The 20,547-nt window shown below is 35.3% G+C and overlaps 1 protein-coding gene across 1 annotated transcript; it reads right to left on the minus strand.

The window, feature by feature from the left end:
- Positions 1-986: 986 nt before the first annotated feature.
- On the minus strand, positions 987-19,534 carry bbs4 (Bardet-Biedl syndrome 4). The gene is made up of 16 exons (XM_056272593.1): positions 19,476-19,534; positions 18,628-18,679; positions 17,813-17,892; positions 17,664-17,727; positions 16,136-16,247; positions 15,915-15,987; positions 14,429-14,482; positions 14,083-14,210; positions 10,028-10,082; positions 8,220-8,288; positions 7,800-7,952; positions 7,542-7,713; positions 5,451-5,520; positions 5,213-5,357; positions 2,720-2,930; positions 987-1,127 (listed from the first exon to the last, which is right to left on the minus strand). Exons 1-16 carry the CDS (start codon positions 19,497-19,499, stop codon positions 1,003-1,005), a joined length of 1,587 nt encoding a protein of 528 aa, XP_056128568.1. The 5' UTR covers positions 19,500-19,534; the 3' UTR covers positions 987-1,002.
- Positions 19,535-20,547: the final 1,013 nt, after the last annotated feature.

Raw genomic sequence — 20,547 nt, forward strand, 5'->3', positions numbered from 1 at the left:
TTGACATCCATGTTAGTATATTTGAAACTGGCAATATCATAAAGTTTTACCTTTTATTTTTTTTCAAACAGCAAATGTTGAGTCTTGGTGTGAGGAACTAACAGAAAGTTCATATTCATACAACTTTTAGATCTATAAAACATTTTAGGGTTCTAGTTTGCACATGTGATTATGCAACAAAGTCTTTTAAGAGTTACTTGGGAAAACGTCAATCATAAATGTTAAGACTAGAAATATTAGCTCTGTTGAGTATGGAATATTTTTATATGAATAAAACCCTTCTGTTCCAGTTACAAAATGTCCGTTTTTTTATGGTGTGGTTGTTATAAAGAACAAAATGATAATGAAATGCTTTTTGGTAATACTTTACAATATGGTCCTGTTAGTTAATGTAGAAAATGGATTAAATATCATGAAACGGCACAGGATGATCAGTCCTTAACATGCAGTCTGCGAGCAATCACATCATTACCTCATAGCACAAGCTGATTGGCCTCGATAATCCTGCAGCCAATGAGATTGCTAGCTCAGCATTTAAATACTCTGGTTCAGTGTTTGCTGTAATAACATGCTAAAACTATTCACATGTCATGATTAAACTAAAATGATCATTACATTTGTTACAGAATTTATTCATCTTTGTTAAATACAGCTGTACAGCATTAAATACTATTATCAGATACAACTTTTAATCCTAGTAATGTATTATTAAACACTGAAATTAACATTAAGATTGATAATGCTTTACAATTATTCTTCATTGTTCATGTTAACTAATGTAAAAAAATGGATCCTCCTTATAAAGTGTACCTGCTTTTTATACAAAACTTTCTTATATAATTATATTTAAAGGTGAACAGACCTTTATTTCATGTAATGAATCATTCAAACATCTAAAAGAATCTGTGATTGTAACCTGCACTTTAATTAAACTAAATATTACACTGTACATTCAATACGTTATACACCCCTTCAGTTTTGGAGAAAGATGTAGTTTGAGCTCTACTCAGCCACTGCTTTGGGTTTACTCTTCTTCTCTGTGAGTTTGTCGGGTTCATCCTCATCCTCAGGGTCTCCGGGAGTGACTGTAGGGGGAGACGGGGCGATGCTCACATCCGCTTCGGGCACTGGAGAGAAAGACAGATGAACCGAGCGTATGAAAATAAGGCCGTTATCAGTTAGTCTGTGTAAGTCGAGTCACCTTCATTTATACAGCGCTTTTACCAATATAGACTGTTTCAAAGCAGCTTTACAGTGATAACAGGAGATTACAGTAACAGTGTTTGGCTTTACAGCAGCTCTAGAATAAAGTTATCGTCCAGCTAGTTAGTTTTGATTGATTCACTTCTGTTGCAAAGATCATTAGTTATTAACTTAAAGGCCGCTTACACAACACCGTTCTAACAGTAAACCATTAAAGGTACAATATGGAGGATTTTTCGCCACCAGGGGTCGCTACCTCTTACAATACTAAAGGCGTATAATGATGACGTATATTCTGCATTAAGCGTAAGTATGGATCTTGTCGTCAAGCTGATGGATCTTTTATGGATGAGTGAATACACTGATGTTTTTAACATGACTGTGGTATGAAGCAGGGCGCGAGTGCTAGACGTATACCAGCGCCACACGCAACGCGAGTCCCGCGGATATAAAGGAATAAGGACATTTCATTCTACCGACTACACGCAAGTGCTGAATTAATACTCACAGGTCAGTTTATTAGACGAATGAAACTTGAGGTAAGCAGCGCTGTTTCACTCGCTCTAACAGTTACACTATCACACTAAACGCCATTTGAGTGTGTTGAATGTTGTTAGTTGGGTTGTGTGTCGGCTGTATGAGACTAGCAGTGAGCTAGATCAACATTAGAATAACATACAGATCATATTCTAACATTTCATCATGTTGAACTAAATAACATTGATTAGTTTTATGTACATTTGCTCGCCTGTCTAATAAAGTACATGCAACACTCGCGTCTCTGTCAAGTTGAAGTTAGCCGCGGACGTGGAGCTCTCGGCATCTCGATAGATGTTGGTTTTAGTCCTCTTTTTGTCTCAAAGTCTGCTTGCCATGGTCCATAATGTTTGAACAAAACAACAACAGCGTGAGCGTCCTTCTAGGCATAACCGGCATAACCCAGTTGTCAACGTCTGTCGCCATGGTTACTATGGCAGTACGAGCGGAAACCGGGGGTAACGCGGATATGACATCATGACTGGTGACTCCTCACCCCTGCTCACACGCCCCGTTTGCTTGGTTAAAATCGCAATTTTCTCACGATTTACAAATAGTTGGAAAAATGTGGGATATTGTAAGTAATCAACTAAACGAAATATATAACATTGCCCTGGTGGTTTTGGGATATTTTACTGCAAAAATCCTGCATATTGTACCTTTAATGTGTTCTGGCCGTTCATCCGCACAACAGTGTCTGGCGTCTCGAGAACGCACACCTTTAAAAAACAGGTCCCAAGGTGCAGGTGTTGAAATGTTTTGAAAAACGTTATCAAACTTAACCTTTAGTCTATAGGTATGTGCGTTTGAATATATATGTGCACAGGCGTGTAGTCTTTCGTTACAAATTGACCTCAACAAATGACTTGTCTGGCCTTAAAAATTCATAATACAAATTCTTTTGTCGCTTCCGCGTATAACCATGTGAACCTGAATTATTTTGACAAGGTTTCATCTGTACAGAGACGGGGTTCTGCACCTGTGGAGATCTGCATGCTCTTGCTGTAGCCTGCGGCTGAAGACATGGCCTGACCCAGGGCCTGGTTGGTGCCCAGGGGCTGCTGGGAGCTGCTGGTTTTGCTGGAGGAGGAGGACCGGTGGCTGGTCTTGCCGTCTTTGCCTGGTTTGCTCCAGTACAGGTTCTCACCCGCCTGTAGAGCAGTGCCTATTTTCTGAGCCATTTCAACCATCTGTGTGAGAAAGACACGATGTGAGCATGTGTGAGAGGAACATCATTTTCACTAATTACCAGACTGATATAATGAGGAACAGATTGGGAAAATAGAAAAATAAGTTTTTTTAAATTATTTTACATTAAAAGAGGCTGTAAGACAAAGTCTTGATGTTGTTTTAGGCTCTACTAGAACATGTTTTCCTGCTTGAATGTTGATTATTCTCCTCATATTCTCCATTGTTGCGGCTCCTCTCTTCCCAGTCTGTCAGTAACGCTCTGTTTACTTCCTGTCTCTATGAAGCCCCGCCTTCTGAAAAGCACACTGTGCTCTGATTGGTCGGCTGGGTCGAGCGCGTTGAGTGTGTTTGGGAAATGTCCCGCCCCTTTCCATAACCGCCAGTTTAACACACTACTAACTAACTAACTTAACCAGGCCCCGCCTCTTTACTCTGCGTATGAATTATTATAATGAGGAATATTGTGACATGTTCGTTTCCAAAAGAAAACTCGAGAAAACAGTGGAGGCGTTTCAGGAGTTCAGAAGCACTGACACTGATATTTCATGCTCAAAACAGCAACATCGATGAAGATGGAAAAAAGCTGAATAAAACCAAATAAAAAATATAGAACTAACATTTATAATAAAATAAAAAATAAAATAAAAATGTTGCCAGACATTGTGTCTATGATTTGTGTCAACTGTATTAGAGTAATAAGAATTCTAAAAAAAAATATTCATGATGGCACACATTCTCATAAGGACAATTTAGGACAAAGAAATGTTGAATTGTCAAGATTTCGTTTTTTTTTATAATTAATAAAAATGATTTTAAATCGCTATATTTTTTTCTTCTATAGGTGTGGCCTGGACTGAGGCTTAAAGGTGACCTATAATTCAAAATTGAATTTACCTTGGTATAGTCAAATAACAAGAGTTCAGTGCATGGACATGACATAGAGTGAATCTCAAACTGGACTGTTTTCGCGTTCTCATTTAATTCACGTTTATGAAAAACACCCCTGAAAAACGGTCGGTTCTCCACACAATACCGACTGTGACGCAATAGTCGGGATCATTAATATGTACGCCTCCAAATATTTGCATAATGCCAGCCCTCAATGCCAGGCGGAACTGCGCAGGCGAAGCATGGCAGTTGCTCAGTGTGGATGTACACATGAACACAAAAGTATTTTTTAGTTCCTTCATCTGAGCCTCTGAAGAAACAATGGGTTAATTTTATTTTCTCTGGAAATTTCCAAACATTTCACCGAGTGTTTCCTCAACTTGGGCCAATACAGAGCTGGCCTCGGATCGAGCTACCAAGCAACACTTTCTGATGTGTAATTGTTCAAGTTCAGACAGGTAATCTTTCTCTCAAAATCGTTCAATACTGTTTATGCATCAGTAAGTCAAGCCAGTGACTAAAATATCAGCTTCACATCGTTTCTTTTAGTAGGATGAAAATAATCGTATTTAAATTGTGAACAAATTATATACAGAAAGCGATCAAAGAACAATCTTTCCACACAGCGCGAGTTTATCTGGACACTTGCCAAACTCGTTATGAAATCAATGACGCACGTTACTGCACAACGAAGCTCTTACTGTATTTACATCATCGTGTTTGCATTGGTGAAAGCAGAGAGAGTGCAGAAACTGCTTTGCAATGATAAGATCTTCATTCTCGCGATCAACACGTCATCTGCTCAATGCTCATCACGGCAACATTTTATGTGATGGGAATAGATCTAAATACTTTAAAAACATCTCACGATTCGTTAATCTCGACAGCTGTTATAGTAAAAACGTATAAAAGCAGTAGTAAAAGTATTCGGGAGAGAGTTTCACATGTAATGCGTAGCTATTTCATATGCAAGCATGTCAGCCAATCACAGCAGTGGCCGCGGTTACACTGAATCCCACAGAGACACGCCCCTTCAAACAGAGTGTTCAAATCAGAGGCTAAAAGCAGGCTAGGAAAAATGCCATTTATTTCTAAATTATGATTATTTTTTATCTAAAAAACATACTAACAGTATAAGGGTAACCCAGGAAACATTATAAAATAATAAAAAAAAACATTCTAGGGCACCTTTAATATGATTCACAGATTTGATCAATTTTGTGAGGATTGTGGCTTTAAAAGATGCCTGAGCGTTTTGTTTTAAGGCACTTTTTATTGCTAGTAAACCACATATCCATGACCAGAACTGTTTGGTCACATTTAGTGTCAGTCATACGTGTTCTTCTAGTCTAAGTGAGCAGTTCTCGTCCAGAATTAGACCAGGCGTCAGTACCTCAGGGTCAAACTCTGTGTTGCTGTCATTCTCAACCTGAGCGTTGACTTTCCTCTCCATCTCCTGGAACTGCTGCAGGGCGGCCTTCTTATCGCCCTGATTATACTGGAACACCGCAAAGTTCAGGTTCACCAGCGGGTTTGACCTGCCAGGCAAAACTCACTCATTAAACTCTAGTTCTGCATGAGCTCATGTACACTGCAGATTTCCCAGCACACATCAGGGTTTGAGAACATACTCATCGAGCTGAACCGCCTGTTCGTAAGACCTGCGGGCGTTATCCGCGTCATCCAGATTGGTCAGGGCAACTGATGAAGGTCAGAGAACAAATAATCATCCAATCAAATTCAACTGGATTCTCACACTTACACTGATCTTTAAGGAACATGACTTTAAAAACTAATATTGGATTAAGTAAACATTTATTATTAGCAAAATCGACACTTCCTGATAAACCGGTGCAAAATATCTGTAATACAAAATGGAAGTTGCTGCAATCGGGGAAGTCAGTGTGGCTCTTTTTCGTGTTTGGGAATTAAACTAAATCATTCTGATGACAGACTTTGACTTTTCAGAACCAACAAACCAACATTTGAGATGCTGCGATGCGATTGGTCTGCTGGTTAGTCCAGTTATCCAATCACATCCACTGTTGAGGTTAGGTCATATACGTTTTTTGTTGTGCATAATAGGATTTATTTGGTAAATGTGATTCATAGACTTGCTGGATTTGATAAAGTTTGTGAGGAATGTGGCATCAAATCTTTAAAACATGCCTGAGCATTTTGTTTTGAGGCCTTTTTTATTGCAAGTTAACTACATATCCATGACTAGAACAGTTATTTTGTCACAAGTCATATGTTTTCATCTCATCTGATTGGTCCGCTGGTTAGACCAGTTATCCAATCACATCCACTGTTAAGGTGAGTTTTTTTCCGAGGGAATTATTCAGTGAAATGTGTTTCCATCGTAGCTTATACATGTGTTCTTATCAGATAAAAAAGTTATCCGCCTCAATAGGCTTTATGCACAGCTTCACTACTTCCTGAACTTCAGCCAGCTCCTTTGTTTCCTGTCTGCCATTATTGGACAAACTGATTAATCCAGGTGTGCCTGATTATTGTTACTGAGGCCAGGCACACCTGGATTAATCAGTTTGTCCAATAATGACAGACAGGAAACAAAGGAGCTGGCTGAAGTTCAGGAAGTAGTGCAGCTGTGCATAAAGCCAATTAAGGGCATATTTCAGTCCCTCCAGGATTTCACGATTTTTTAATTTGATTTTTGCAATCAAAATGACTGATTTTGTGGTGGTAATTTCCAGAAATTTGTGAAAAAATTTGCGATTTTTATATTTTATAATTAGTACATCACATTTACCATAATAGTATTATGTCAGATGCACAATAGTCATACATGACACAAATCACAAACAAAATGCATAAAGCTTGTTTATTTGGTCTAATCAAATTCTTTTTTTTAAATTGTGCCGTAGCCTATTGTTGTTGCTTGATTAACATTAACAACAGCAGGTTAATTAGGTTACTGTCACTTTAAGGCCTACTACAGTAATGACAAACGTCCCAATCAGTTATTACTGATTGTTTTACGTAAATACTTGCCAAGATGAATATTTTGAAGTAATTGCAGCTATGTGTATTTGTTCAAGCCCTATAAAGAGAATTCAATATTCTAACTAGGCCGACAGGCGGTGACACGCAGTCAGTCAGTCAGTCACACACACACACTTGCAGTCAGAGACAGACTGTCACTCGACTGGCTGAAATTAGTTCTCTTTCACGGTATACTGCGCTTTTAATAATTCTTTTTAGTACCATCGAGCATATCATACTTTTTGTTATGTCATTCAATCATGTTAAACGCGTTAATAAGTTTGCCGTAGCCTATACTGCCCAATGAAAACCTGGGCGCTTATGTGAGAGGGCAGGAGAGACGCTTTTTCTTTCGCCATGTTTCTGACAGACCGCACACAGACATCACGTGTGCGCAACATCTGTACCCACGTAAAAATGCATTGAAACTTTAATTAACTAGAGATATTTCAATTGGGTGATTATAATTTAATGTTTTGTGAGGTCTTTTTTTGATTTTTTGTGATTATTTTGGGGTTAAATTAGGAATTATGCAGGATCGCAAAAGAATGCAACATTTTGTTGATTTTGCGTTGTATTCAGCGATCGCAGAATCGCGAAAAACTGGAGGGACTGATATTTGAGTTTCCATCCAGTGTTTTTTTTTTTTTTTTATGTAATATCACAAAATTTGCTTAAAAACAGGTGTCTGAAAACAAAGTTTGTGAAATATTTACCGGCCAGAAGCATGTAGAGCTCGCTCATGCGTGGCCGCAGGTTGATGGCGGCGCTCAGGAAGTGGAAAGCTGACGCGTACTGTTGCATGGTGAGGTGAACCAAACCCAGATTATACAGGATCTTCCAATCAAACGGAGACAGATAGTTGGCCCTCTTCAGACAGCTGATGGCCTGGAGGAGAGAAGCAGGAGGGCATGAAAACAACAGGGGATGAAAGAAAGGTAGAAAATGTTCTAGTGATAGTCTGTCATACTCACAGCAACGTATTTCTTTTTGCCGAAGAAGCACATGCCGATGTTATTCCAGAGCGGGGGGCTCTCGGGGACAGCGTAAGCCGCTACACGATACTTGTTCATGGCCACGTCATAATCTCCATGAGTCTGCATCATACTGCCGGCCGCGAGGATGGCCTGAACACACACACACACACACACACACACATGAGCAACAACAGATTGGGAGAATGCAAAAATAAAAATGACCTTTTAATTTCAGCCCATTTTTAATGATATGTATAATAGTGTACGCAGTTATCAGTGAATTAGAGCCATTGTTTCCATGATTTTTGTCACTGTAATAAGAAATTCCAAACAAAATATACATGTTGGGATGTATAACGGTAATGAAGATTACATACAGGAACACACACATTCAGTGTCACTGAAACTACATCCCACCTTGAAGTTATTGGGGTCGTATGTCAGAGCGTTCCCGAGGTGCTCGAAGGCTTTCTGGTATTTCCCAAGCTAATGAGAGAGCAGTGGACAAAAACAAGAATAACAGACACATTTACTGTGTTTATGCAACCAGCCACAGGGTGATGCTAGGGGTTTGTAACTGTGCAGCTTACATTGTCTAGCTTTTAATATAAATATGTGATTCTGCTATTTCATCATCCACCAGACCAACATTTTAAGTCTACACACTAAGAAAAGTAAGATATTTTTAGGGTTAGGAGTTTGTTCATGCTAGTAAAAGTCCCGAATCATCATCTGTCTTCTGTGTCTGGAATCAAACTTGTTTTAATGCACCTTAAACACTACACATAACATACAAAAAAATATATATATATAAATAAATAAATAATTTTTAGGAGAAAATAGGGATTGAAGAGATGTGGGGGGAGGGTTATCTTATATCATCTTATTACGGTACCTTTTATTTTTGAAGAGTGCTGACAATGGTAATTGTTACATAGGAGGAAAGATGGAAATAAGAATAAAAATTGACTAATACAATGTTGGTAGTATGTTGGTAGTGAGGAGTGGTGGTGATGATGGTAATGAATAATAAATGGTTATTTTGCTTATCCACATACACACACACACTGTTATTTTCACTTCTGGAATTACTATATTGTTCGTTAATGCACTATTTTGGTCTGCATGTCTGTCTGTTAAAACCCTTGTGTTATGTTGCGGGTCAATTTGACCCGTTTCGATTTTCAAGTTGTTGGAAATACTGGTTAACCTTTGTTTTTTTTCTTGATATTTTGTGACTTTTTCTCATTTATCATGATTAACATGCATGCAAAGTTTCAACATGCTGATGTGTTTTGACATATACAAACAAAATTACTGTTACGTTCGTGATGTTCGCGGGTCAATTTGACCCTCATAGACAGCCATTCAAAAGCAACTGTACAGACACAAAATAAAAACATTTATTTTCTGTTTGTCAGGGCACTTCAACTCCAGTTCTAACGTGCAAGTGCATCTAAAAGTGCTCTAACCCTAACCAAACACACTTGAAAAAGATAAAATTACAGTGTTCAGAATTATTTGCAAATTACAGATGAAAATCTTTGTCAGACACAGATAGTAAAATAAGCTCTCATTTCAATATTCAAAATATCTAAAATACCTAGCTTTTAACCAAAACTTTTATGTAGGATTTTCAAAGGCAGATTCACAGAGCCAAAAAATAAATAAATAAACATTTATTTGATGTATGTTTTTGTTATGTTTGGTTTCTCACTTCCCAGTGAGTGAATAATGAAACTAGGAAAATAGGTCTTAGGAAACTAGGGAAAGTTAACTTAGGAAAATGAAAAATTTTCATTATACAGCAATTTTTTTTTGTTCAGTTACGATGTTCAAAGCATAAAATGTAAAAAAAAAAAAAATATATATATATATGCAAAAAAATCAGTATACTGTTTATTTTCCAATTTTGTCAAAACAAAACTGTTTTAAAAAATGTTTTAAAAACATTTTCATAAATCATATTTTCAGATATAATGTTTTTGTAATGTTTGACAAATGCTGATATTAAAAGTTTACAGTTTGTATCTAAATCTTTGTTGTTTTTCATAGTGTGATTTTTGAGGAATTGTATTGAATCCAATTAGGGTCAATTTGACCCGGTCCATAAGGGGAGTACACAGAATTCGAAAAGGAACACAAGGGTTTAAAAAAAAAAAAAAAAAAAAAAAAACTGAAGGCATGAATGATTTGCACAGCGTCACAGACTCGTCGTCCCTCACCTGCATGTAGAGCAGTCCCAGCGTGGTCAACAGCTCCGTGTTCTCAGGAGAAAACCTGAGAGAGAAAACGGCAATATTTCAACCCAAAATCAAAATCAAGAGGGTAGAAATGATATTTTGTTTAAAGAAAATTAAGCATGTTTAAGATCTTTTACACTCTGACATTAATTTCCAGAAAATTAAGCACATTTCATTACACTGTAAAAAAAAGGATATGATCAATAATGCATGACTACATACGTTTTTCAACTCATCAAATATAAGTTATACAAGATTCAACTCATTTTTTAAGTTGGTTTAATGTAATTTAAGTTGAAATGACTTAAACATCCAAGTTGATTGTACTTTTAGTAATGCAGTGATTCCCAACCGTTTTTTTGTCAGCCGACCTAAAATATTTTCTTACTGAGATTTAAAGTTAATATTTCAAAATAATAACATGTTCACAGTTTCCAGTATGTTAGTGAATGGTCACATTACCATTAAGGTAAACAAATAAAATGTTTTAATATGTAATATTTTCTTTAATCTTTTTATTTATTTATTGTTTTTATTTAAAATGTATGCATTTAATTTTTATGATTTCATTATTCAACTCACGAACCAGTTTAATATGATAACACGTATTAATATGAAACTTTTTGTCATCAATTACTCAACACATAACGCCTTATAATTCAGTGTTTCAGTTAGGACACCTTTAACTCTCATTGTATGGAAAAGAGCAGCCTCAACATTGAGCTAAACGTCTCTTTTTGTGTTTCATGGAAGAAAATATGTCATAATGAGATGAAAAACCATGCATTGTAAATTATGACAGAATTGTGATTATACTCCTTCCTTTCAGCTTAATCTGACTTAGGAAAGTATCACACTTCAGTCGACCAATCAGATTTGAGTTACTATAATCTGATTTAAAGCTTAAAGCCTAATAAAGCTTATTAGGACTAAAGCATATTGATTCAGAAACAGGTCCTCACTGTGGTGAGTGAGTGACACACTTGAGAATGATGAAAGCAGGCTTTTCTCGGGTCGTGTGTGTGTGTGTGTGAGCGGCTCATGCCAGCAGCGAGCTGTTATTAATTCATGCTGGCTGTGAGGCACATCTTCCCGCTATAGTGAGGTGAAGCTGGTGGAAATGTGGGATCTCTGAAAGCTCCTCTCATTACGGAGCGTCCCACTGCCGCACGTTACTAATTCATCAGCTCAGTGGGAGGCCTGCGATAATGAGGAGATCTCAAACACACACACACTCTTAAAGCTCCCCGCGGTTCTCTGATATCCGAGCCAGACTCACAGACAGAGTTTGTGTGGACAAGAGGAGGAGAATCTTCAGAGTCATCTCCATTTCTGCTCTCCGGGAAGAGAGGAAAGTCAACAACAGTAATCAAGAGTCATCAAATCGTTGGATTCCCGCTGAGAAAAGCAGATTAGTGATTCCTTTTGCACTTTCATTTGTTGAACATTAAAAAAAGTGTCTTTGCAGGAGTACGTTAGCTGACCCAAAAAATAAAACTCTGTCATTATTTATTCACCCTCAGGTTGTTTCAAACTACAAAGACTTTCTCTAAAGGAGAAAATATATAATCAATGTAAATAGAGCTCAAGTACATAAAGTATCATAAAGACTAGTGTTGTTGGCCATGACTGAAATAAGAAATTATATTATGCTTTAAGATAATGAAGGCTATTTTTAAAAGCATTTGCATTTTGACATCATTTTGATTACAATTCAGCATTATTATTATTATAATATTTTTTTTTTTACCAGATACTCATTATCATTCTCACATGCTCATTATCATAATGCAAATAATAATAATTATTAATATATACTGTAAAATTATTTTAACTGTAAAACACAGTATCTAAACTTATTTTATATATTTATGTAAAAATAAAAATATATATATATTTTTTATATTTGTATAATAATAATAATTACAATTATTATTAAAATATATATTGTCAAAAAAAATTTTGAAAACTATTTACACAATTTTGATTACACTTCAGCATTATTATTATTTTTTACCAGATACTCATTATCATTCTCATGTGCTCATTATCATAATGCAAATAATAATGATTAATATATACTGTACAATTATTTTAACTGTACAACACAGTATCTAAACTTATTTATATATTTATGTAAAAATAAAAATATAAGTATTTATATACACTACCGTTCAAAAGTTTGGGGTCGGTACGATTTTAAATACTTTTAAAAGAATTCTCTTCTGCTAACCATGGCTGCTCTTATTTGATTAAAAATACAACAAAAATCAGTTATAGTATTAAATATTATTCCAGTGTAAATCAGCTGTTTTCTGTGTGAATATATAGTAAAGTGTAATTTATTCCTGTGATCAAAGCTGAATTTTCAGCATCACCAGTGTCAGTGTCTTCAGTGTCAAATGATCCTTCACAAATCAGTATAATATGAGGATTTGATGCTCAAGAAACATTTATTATTATTATCAATGTTGAAACAGTTGTTGGTCTGTCAGTTGTACAGTTTTTTTTTTTTTAGGATTCTTTGATGAATAGGAAGTTCAAAAGAACAGCATTTGTTTGAAATAGAATCTTTTGTAACATTATAAATGTCTTTACTGTCCTTGATAAATAAAACTATTGATTTCTTTCCTCCAAAAAATAAAAATAAAATTCTCACTGACCCCAAACTTTTGAACGGTAGTGTATTTGTATAGTAATAATAATAATTACAATTATTATTAAAATATATATATTGTAAAAATTTTTTTTAACTATTTACACAATTTTGATTACAATTCAGCATTATTATTATTATTTTTTTTTTACCAGATACTCATTATCATTCTCATGTGCTCATTATCATAATGCAAATAATAATAATGATTAATATATACTGTAAAATTATTTTAACTGTAAAACACAGCATCTAAACTTATTTTATATATTTATGTAAAAATAAAAATATAAGTATTTATATATTTGTATAATAATAATATATTATATTAATATATTAATATATATTAAAATATATATTGTCAATTTTTTAAAAAACTATTTACACAATGCACACATTTTTAGAAAACCAATTCATATTAAAAAAAATATTAAATAGGTATAGTTTAAGTTATAGTTCATACCCTGCAAATAACAAAAAATGTAGGTCTGCAACTCATCATATGATGCACAAGTGATTCGGTCTACTGTTCTTATACAGTTATGGTGCTGTTGCATCTTCTTCTAAGCTTGACAGACGTTGACTTTTTGTTGCATGGAAAAGAGCAGCGGGACGATTTAGCCTACTTTTGTTTTCCACTGAAGAAAGAAAGTCACGCGGGTTTGGACAACATGAGGGTGAGTAAATAATGACAGTCTTTTGGTGAACTGTCCCTTTAAGGAGAAAAGACAGACTACTTCAGCAAGTCCTCTGGGCTTTCTTGAGAAGACAAAGGGAAAGATTAAAACGAAGAGGTAGAGAGAAAGAAAGAAAAGGGAGATGTTAGAGCGGTCACAGTGAGACAGTAAATGTGATTAATTACAGCTATGAGCGCTTCACGGATCCCAGCATGCTTTGCTGCCTTGGGCGTCTTATCTGCGCCGTGGCAGAGCGACACGCTGAGAGCATCTCTAGGCGTCTGAAGTTCCTCTCGTCTGCAACAAAACTCTGTCTCGTACATCTTTACTCGCGCTGTGCAAAAACATGACGGAAAAATCTGTCGAAATGCATTCTGGGTAAGTCACCACAAAACACTCCAGACACTTCAATAGGAAAATGAAGTGTGTTTGACTCTTCAAGTCAAATGTGACTGGTGATAAAACACACGATAAAACGTGTCAGTGCTCGTGTTATGAAGCTTCAAATCCGAACGCTCACGACTTCCAACATCATGACCTCCACATGACAAGAAATGCATGAATACGAATGCGTGTTCACCAAACATTAGTGGATGCTCTCTGTGTATTTAAACTAGTGCAAGAACTATGATGGTTTGGATGAAATGCTACTACAACAGAATAAAAGATGACCCTTAAAAGTGAGCGTGTGTATTGAGACGTACTCCACAGCGCTCTTGTAGACGTCGATGGCTTTCTCCGTGTCCCCCTGCAGTACGTGGATTTTTCCCAGCATCATGAAGGTCAGATCGTGTTTATTCAGCTGTAATGCCAAGTTTAACTGCTCTTCTGCCTGCAGACACAGAGAGAACATGTGTAACGCAACATCAGCTGAGGACACGCCATTCAAATTCACTCAAATACATCAAATAAAAGGCCGTTTCATCACTGCTGGAATCTGGAATCTTCCATACAATCAATACAAGTAAAGGAAGAGTGTTAAATAACATGTACTACTACAATAATATGGTAAATATTCACACAGATATGACTTAACAATCTGAATCTTACACTTCTTAAGTCTTTGGTGTAGATGTAGCAAATGCCCAGATTATGGCTGATCTCCTGCAGGTAAAAAATAATCACAGATTAATTCAATATTTCACATGCATCTCATTAAATTACAGGTGATTCAAATGAAAGTTCACACAATTTTTCACACCAGACCTGTGGAGCAAAAAAAAAAAAAAACTAAATCTAAAGAATATACTCTTTTCTTTTTCTGGATAATTAAAGTGAATGGTAACTGGGGCTGTCAAGCTTTAAACTAAATAAAATAAATACAACAAAAAATTTAAATAAAAAGATCTAACTAACTAAAATTGACTAAAATATCAAATATATATATATAAAAAACTCCTAAATTAACTATTTAAATCAATAAAATCTAAACCCTAACCACTAAATTGAACACATTTAAATCAATAAATACAATATAAACCTTGACCCTAACTGAACAATTTAAATACAAAAATACATCAAATACACACAAATATACAGTATAAACTCTGACCCCAACCATAACCATTTAAATAAATAAATAAAATATACAGTATAAACCCTGACCCCTACCATAGCATTTAAATAAATAAATAAATAAAACATACAGTATAAACCCTGACCCCTACCATAGCATTTAAATAAATAAATAAATAAAACATACAGTATAAACCCTGACCCCTACCATAGCATTTAAATAAATAAATAAATAAAATATACAGTATAAACTCTGACCCCAACCATAACCATTTAAATAAATAAAATATACAGTATAAAACCCTGACCCCTACCATAGCATTTAAATAAATAAATAAAATATACAGTATAAACCCTGACCCCTACCATAGCATTTAAATAAATAAATAAATAAAATATACAGTATAAACCCTGACCCCTACCTTAACCATTTAAATAAATGAATAAAATATACAGTATAAACCCTGACCCCTACCATAGCATTTACTGTAAATAAATAAATAAATAAAATATACAGTATAAACTCTGACACCTACCTTAACCATTTAAATAAATAAATAAAATATACAGTATAAACCCTGACCCCTACCTTAGCATTTACTGTAAATAAATAAAATATACAGTATAAACCCTGACCCCTACCATAGCATTTAAATAAATAAATAAATAAAATATACACTATAAACCCTGACCCCTACCATAGCATTTAAATAAATAAAATATACAGTATAAACCCTGACCCCTACCATAGCATTTAAATAAATAAAATATACAGTATAAACCCTGACCCCTACCTTAACCATTTAAATACATAAATAAAATATAAACCCTGACTCTAACTTGACCATTTAAATAAATAAATATTGTCATTGTATGGAAAAGAGTTGTGTGAAGAAAATATGTGTGTTCTATTGAAAAAAATAACAGCATAAGAGTCTGGATCAAGATAAGGCAGAGTAAATAATTAGGTATTAGATTTTTTTAGTGGATTCCTCATTTAAAGACACAGTTGTGTACTTACCCAATCTTTCTGATTGAGACGCGCTGCTTCATTATAAACCTCGATAGCAGCTTTGTGCTTCCCTAATAGGAAACTAAACACAAAGTAAGCACAGATCACGAAATAAGCGAACATATTTCTTCATCAACTTCTATTCAGTTTACACTGATCCAAACCAGGTAAACAGACACACCATATAAACCATATTTTAAACTGCACTCGTGTGTTTGAAACGTGCTTACAGTGATCGCGCCACTTGCTTGAGGTTGTCTGAGCTTTTGGGGTTGAGGATTGCACAACTCTGAAACAACTCCAGAGACTGCTGGATCTTCCCTTCTAACCGCATGATCAGAGCTGCACACACACACACACACAACACTTATTAACCAGCATAAACTGTGTTTGTCTACTGTGTACTGCATACTACCGTTTAACGCTAGTATGTGAAACAGCATGCAACAATGTCAAATGAGTAATTACATTTCAGTGATTATTATGTTTCTAGCATGTTATATGTTTGGTATGGAAGCTTGTTTCCGCCACAGAATGAAAAATAAAAAAGGTAATTGCGACTTTATTTCTCAGAATTGCGAGATATAAAGTCAGAATTGCGTGAAATAAAGTCGCAATTGCGTGTTGTAAAGTCAGAATTGACTGATATAAAGTCGAAATTGCGTGTTATAAAGTCAGAATTGTGAGATATAAACTATTCTGAGGGGAAAAAAGTTTTAGAATTGGCTCCCCTTAGAATTGACCTGATAACTCGCAATTGCGAGTTTGTATCTCACAATTCTGAAAAAAGATGTCAGAATTTCGAGATATAAACTCGCAATTATGTGTTATAAAGTCAGAATTGTGAGATAAAAATTCGCAATTCTGTCTTTTTTTTCCCCATTGCGACTTTATTTCTCATAATTGCGACTTTATATCTCGCAATTGTGACTTTATTTCTCAGAATTGCGACTATATCTCGCAATTGTGACTTTATTTCTCAGAATTGCGACTTTATATCTCGCAATTGTGACTTTATTTCTCAGAATTGCGACTATATCTCGCAATTGTGACTTTATTTCTCAGAATTGCGACTTTATTTCTCACAATTCTGACTTCATATCTCGCAAATGCGCTGGAGGAGACTTTACACAGCGCTGGACTCTTACACTGACAAAACCAAAAACTGATGCACCTCTTGATGGAAAAAACATCACAACATTTAAAGTCTACTTTAGAAAAACTGTTGCCACACATAAAACATGCTAGAAACATAATAATCACGGCAATAATAATCCAATCATACACTCTTATGCATTTGCCTGTTTAAATCCAAACAGAGACTTATTTTGGGCTGGGCAATAAATGCATTTTATGTGTCCATTTTTCTAACATTTTGCAGTTCAAACAAATAATAAGTCAATAATATTGCTTCTGGTTCATTCGTCACACTGAGAATGAAAAGTGAAAACACTGCATTGTGGGATACTTTTTTTTTGTGTGCATTTGGATTTTTTTTTTTTTTTCTGGCAAATATAGCAGGTCATATGGGTATTTCATGTACAGTTGTGTGCTAATTTTACGGTACTCTACCATTTTGAACATTTGAGACATGATCTGCAAGTAAAAATAATCAAACATTTATTCAATATTTCACAAGCCCTAATTCAATTCAAATAAATAAATAAATGTGAAGCCTAAGAGTTATAGTCTGTAACACTGACTTCATTGAATACGTTTACATCGTTAGAGTCGGTTTACTGTGTATTTTTCACTGACCTTGTACATACACAGCATATTCACACATGCCTTGAGTTTCATGCAGCTGTTCTTTAATAATGGCCTGAAATCAGAAGGAACACAAATCAATTCACTTTATTAAGAGTATTCTTTACTGCCTCTGGCTCTGTCGGAGGTTCAGCTTTTACCTTGCAGGTCTCATAATCTTTGCGGATGTAATGCAGATGTATAAGCCAGTTTCTCCTCTCCAGAATTGGGAGCTCAGGAGCTGCAGACAGAAGAAAAATCAATCTTTATAAGCTCGTAACAATACAACAGAGTCTAGGCACTTAAAAAAAGTCATTGGCAGGATCTTAATGTTCACTTTTCTTCATCATGTTTGAAGTCTCAGCGTGTTTGAATTTGCCTGCCTGACAAACGGTTTGCTTGTAAAATGTGTTTGCGCAACCTTTCCTTGATATTTCCTATCTAATACAAAGACATTTTAAAGTGTGACTTCACAGTTTTTTGGGCCAAAGATTAAAGAGAGGAGCCTATTTACACATAAGAAGCCGTTTCATCTTGTGTAGGACATTAACGGGACTAATCTTGAAAATGCAAATATCAAAGGCGGCATTGAAAATCTGCAGAAAAGAGGGCAGAGAGGCTTGCTGTGAGACGCAGCGGTCTCTTCTCGCAACGGGGGGCCACACAAGACTCATCCCCAATCCAGCGGGCCCCCGAACAAAAGGAGCCCGTCCGCTGTGACATGCAGCGTCTGCATCTTTCTCCTCTTGCTTACAAGCCCCCCGGCAAAACCTGATCTCAATCCGTTCTATTCCTGGACAGACTTTTCCCTCTGAGCCATAATCCTCTTCACTGAAAATAAAGCAAAACAGCGCCACCCACAGGATGAATGGATTCAGTGGCGTCCAAAAGTGGAGAACCCTGAAAATGCGTCCGTTTCGTTTTGCATTACTTTATCATAATGACTTATATAATAAATGTATATAGACCTTCTTACCTTTCTTTAGACGAGGTTTCTTGAGGTCTGTGGCCGCAGGCAGCTGCACATCCTACTCACAGAAAAGTGGAAATATGTCAGTTACACTTTATTTTAAGGTGCAATTATACATTTAAGTACTGAGTAGTATAAACTAAGTGTACTTACTAGGGTTGGGGTTTGGTTTAGGGTTAGTTGCAAGTAATTACTCTTAATTTAGAGTTATTATTATAGTCACTACATGTGTAACAAGGATACTGTAAAATAAAGTGTCAACACACTCAATCAAATCATGTGTGCTGGAATTAATTTGTGTACATTTTATTTAGTCTTATTGTTGTGCACTTTGACTGCTGACAAATATTATGCATTTAATATTTAATTTTCTGTCAAGAGAAGCCTTGAGAATAACCATGTTCTGGCGTGATATTTTTAGAAAATGAAAAGACATCGTAACAAATAAATTGTATAAATTATTTACAATTACGTCAGTTTATTTGCATTTGAGTAATGTCAAGACAAACAATGCAATACATCTTAATGGTGCTAAAACAGACTTTATTTTTTTTTTTTTAAATATAAGCTTATTTTGATTTTAAGGCAAGTCTGTATTGACAGGCTTTGCTTTTCAAGATTCAAGGAAATATTAATAAAATACAGGCAACTTTTGTTATTTAAAATGTCAATCTTTCAGATTGTTTTCTCTTTGGAGATAACGTTATAATTAATCTGACGAGAAGGTAAATAACGGTTATAAGAATAGCGGTTATAGACTACCATAGACCACCATAAAGAAAATCTTTGTTCATATTAAAGGTATTAAATGCCATAGATTTAGCAATTTAATGAAAATATCCATCATTTCTCACCGTTTTTATCGCGTCGTCCGCCATCACGCTCCTGTCCTCCTCACTTCCGGCGGACGCTTCTATCTCTATGGCAACACCGCGACGTCCGTGACCACGTGATATGACATATATAAACAAAATCACTGGTGAGGGTTTGCACGTATACGCTGTCCATACATCATAAAAAAAAGACAAATAGAAACAAAAGGTCTCTTTCAAAGTATAGATTATTAGTTTAATTCCGTTTAATTCAGGCAAAAGTGTGCAAAATACACAAAGTAGTTATTTTCATCCATTTCTCAGAGGGTAAATAACAAAATACAGTCATGTGGACGTTAAAAAGGAAAGATTAGAGACCATCTGACCAACACAATTGATAAACTCATCATCAGGGATGTAAAATCTCACTTAGCACGATCCAGTAAAGAAAGTTTGATTGACAAGTTTGTTACAGACAAATTTAGTGGGCATAGGCCTACTTCTTGATATATTTAACCAATGTTATGTTAACTGAACACAAACAAACAAAAGGACATTGTGCATGGATAAAATCTGGATCCTTTATATACATTTGCATAGATTGTAAGCACTAACTCTATAATCTAATACAGACAACAGGCTTCTGCTTGACAATATATGTAACTGTTCAGGGTTTGGGTCTAAAAGCACTCAAACATAAAGTGAAACCAGCCCAACAGGTGTATATATATATATATATATATATATATATATATATATATATATGTGTGTGTGTGTGTGTGTGTGTGTTTGTAGTGTATGTATGTGTATGTGTGTGTGTATGTATGTATGAATGTGTGTATGTATGTACCGTATGTATGTATGTATATATATATATATATATTTTGTTTACCTTGTATATATATATATATATATATATATATATTACCTTGTATTCTTACATTGAATTTAGCATCTTAAAGTCTGTAAACTTCAGGACTGTAGGATTAAGTTCACATATGAAGATTGAATTGGCCCTATTAGTACAATCCAGTCTCAGCTTCACAGTCTACTGTATATTATTGATCCAGGAACAGCTTGAAATTTTCCATATAACCCTGTAGATGGGCCGAAC

This window comes from Rhinichthys klamathensis, unplaced genomic scaffold, assembly GCF_029890125.1.
Source record: "Rhinichthys klamathensis goyatoka isolate OS25496 unplaced genomic scaffold, OSU_Roscu_1.1 h1tg000341l_1, whole genome shotgun sequence".
Lineage (NCBI taxonomy): Eukaryota > Metazoa > Chordata > Actinopteri > Cypriniformes > Leuciscidae > Rhinichthys > Rhinichthys klamathensis.

What these genes read in the sequence shown, in the direction of transcription:
- bbs4 (XM_056272593.1), bottom strand. Translation starts at nt 19,499, where the DNA reads ATGGCGGACGACGCGATAAAAACG. An exon ending in GTCTACAAGAGCGCTGTGGA is followed by an intron (nt 10,083 to 14,082) that starts GTACGTCTCAAT and finishes TTTCTCTCTCAG; the next exon opens with GTTTTCTCCTGAGAACACGG. An exon ending in GCAAAAAGAAATACGTTGCT is followed by an intron (nt 7,714 to 7,799) that starts GTGAGTATGACA and finishes TCTCTCCTCCAG; the next exon opens with GCCATCAGCTGTCTGAAGAG.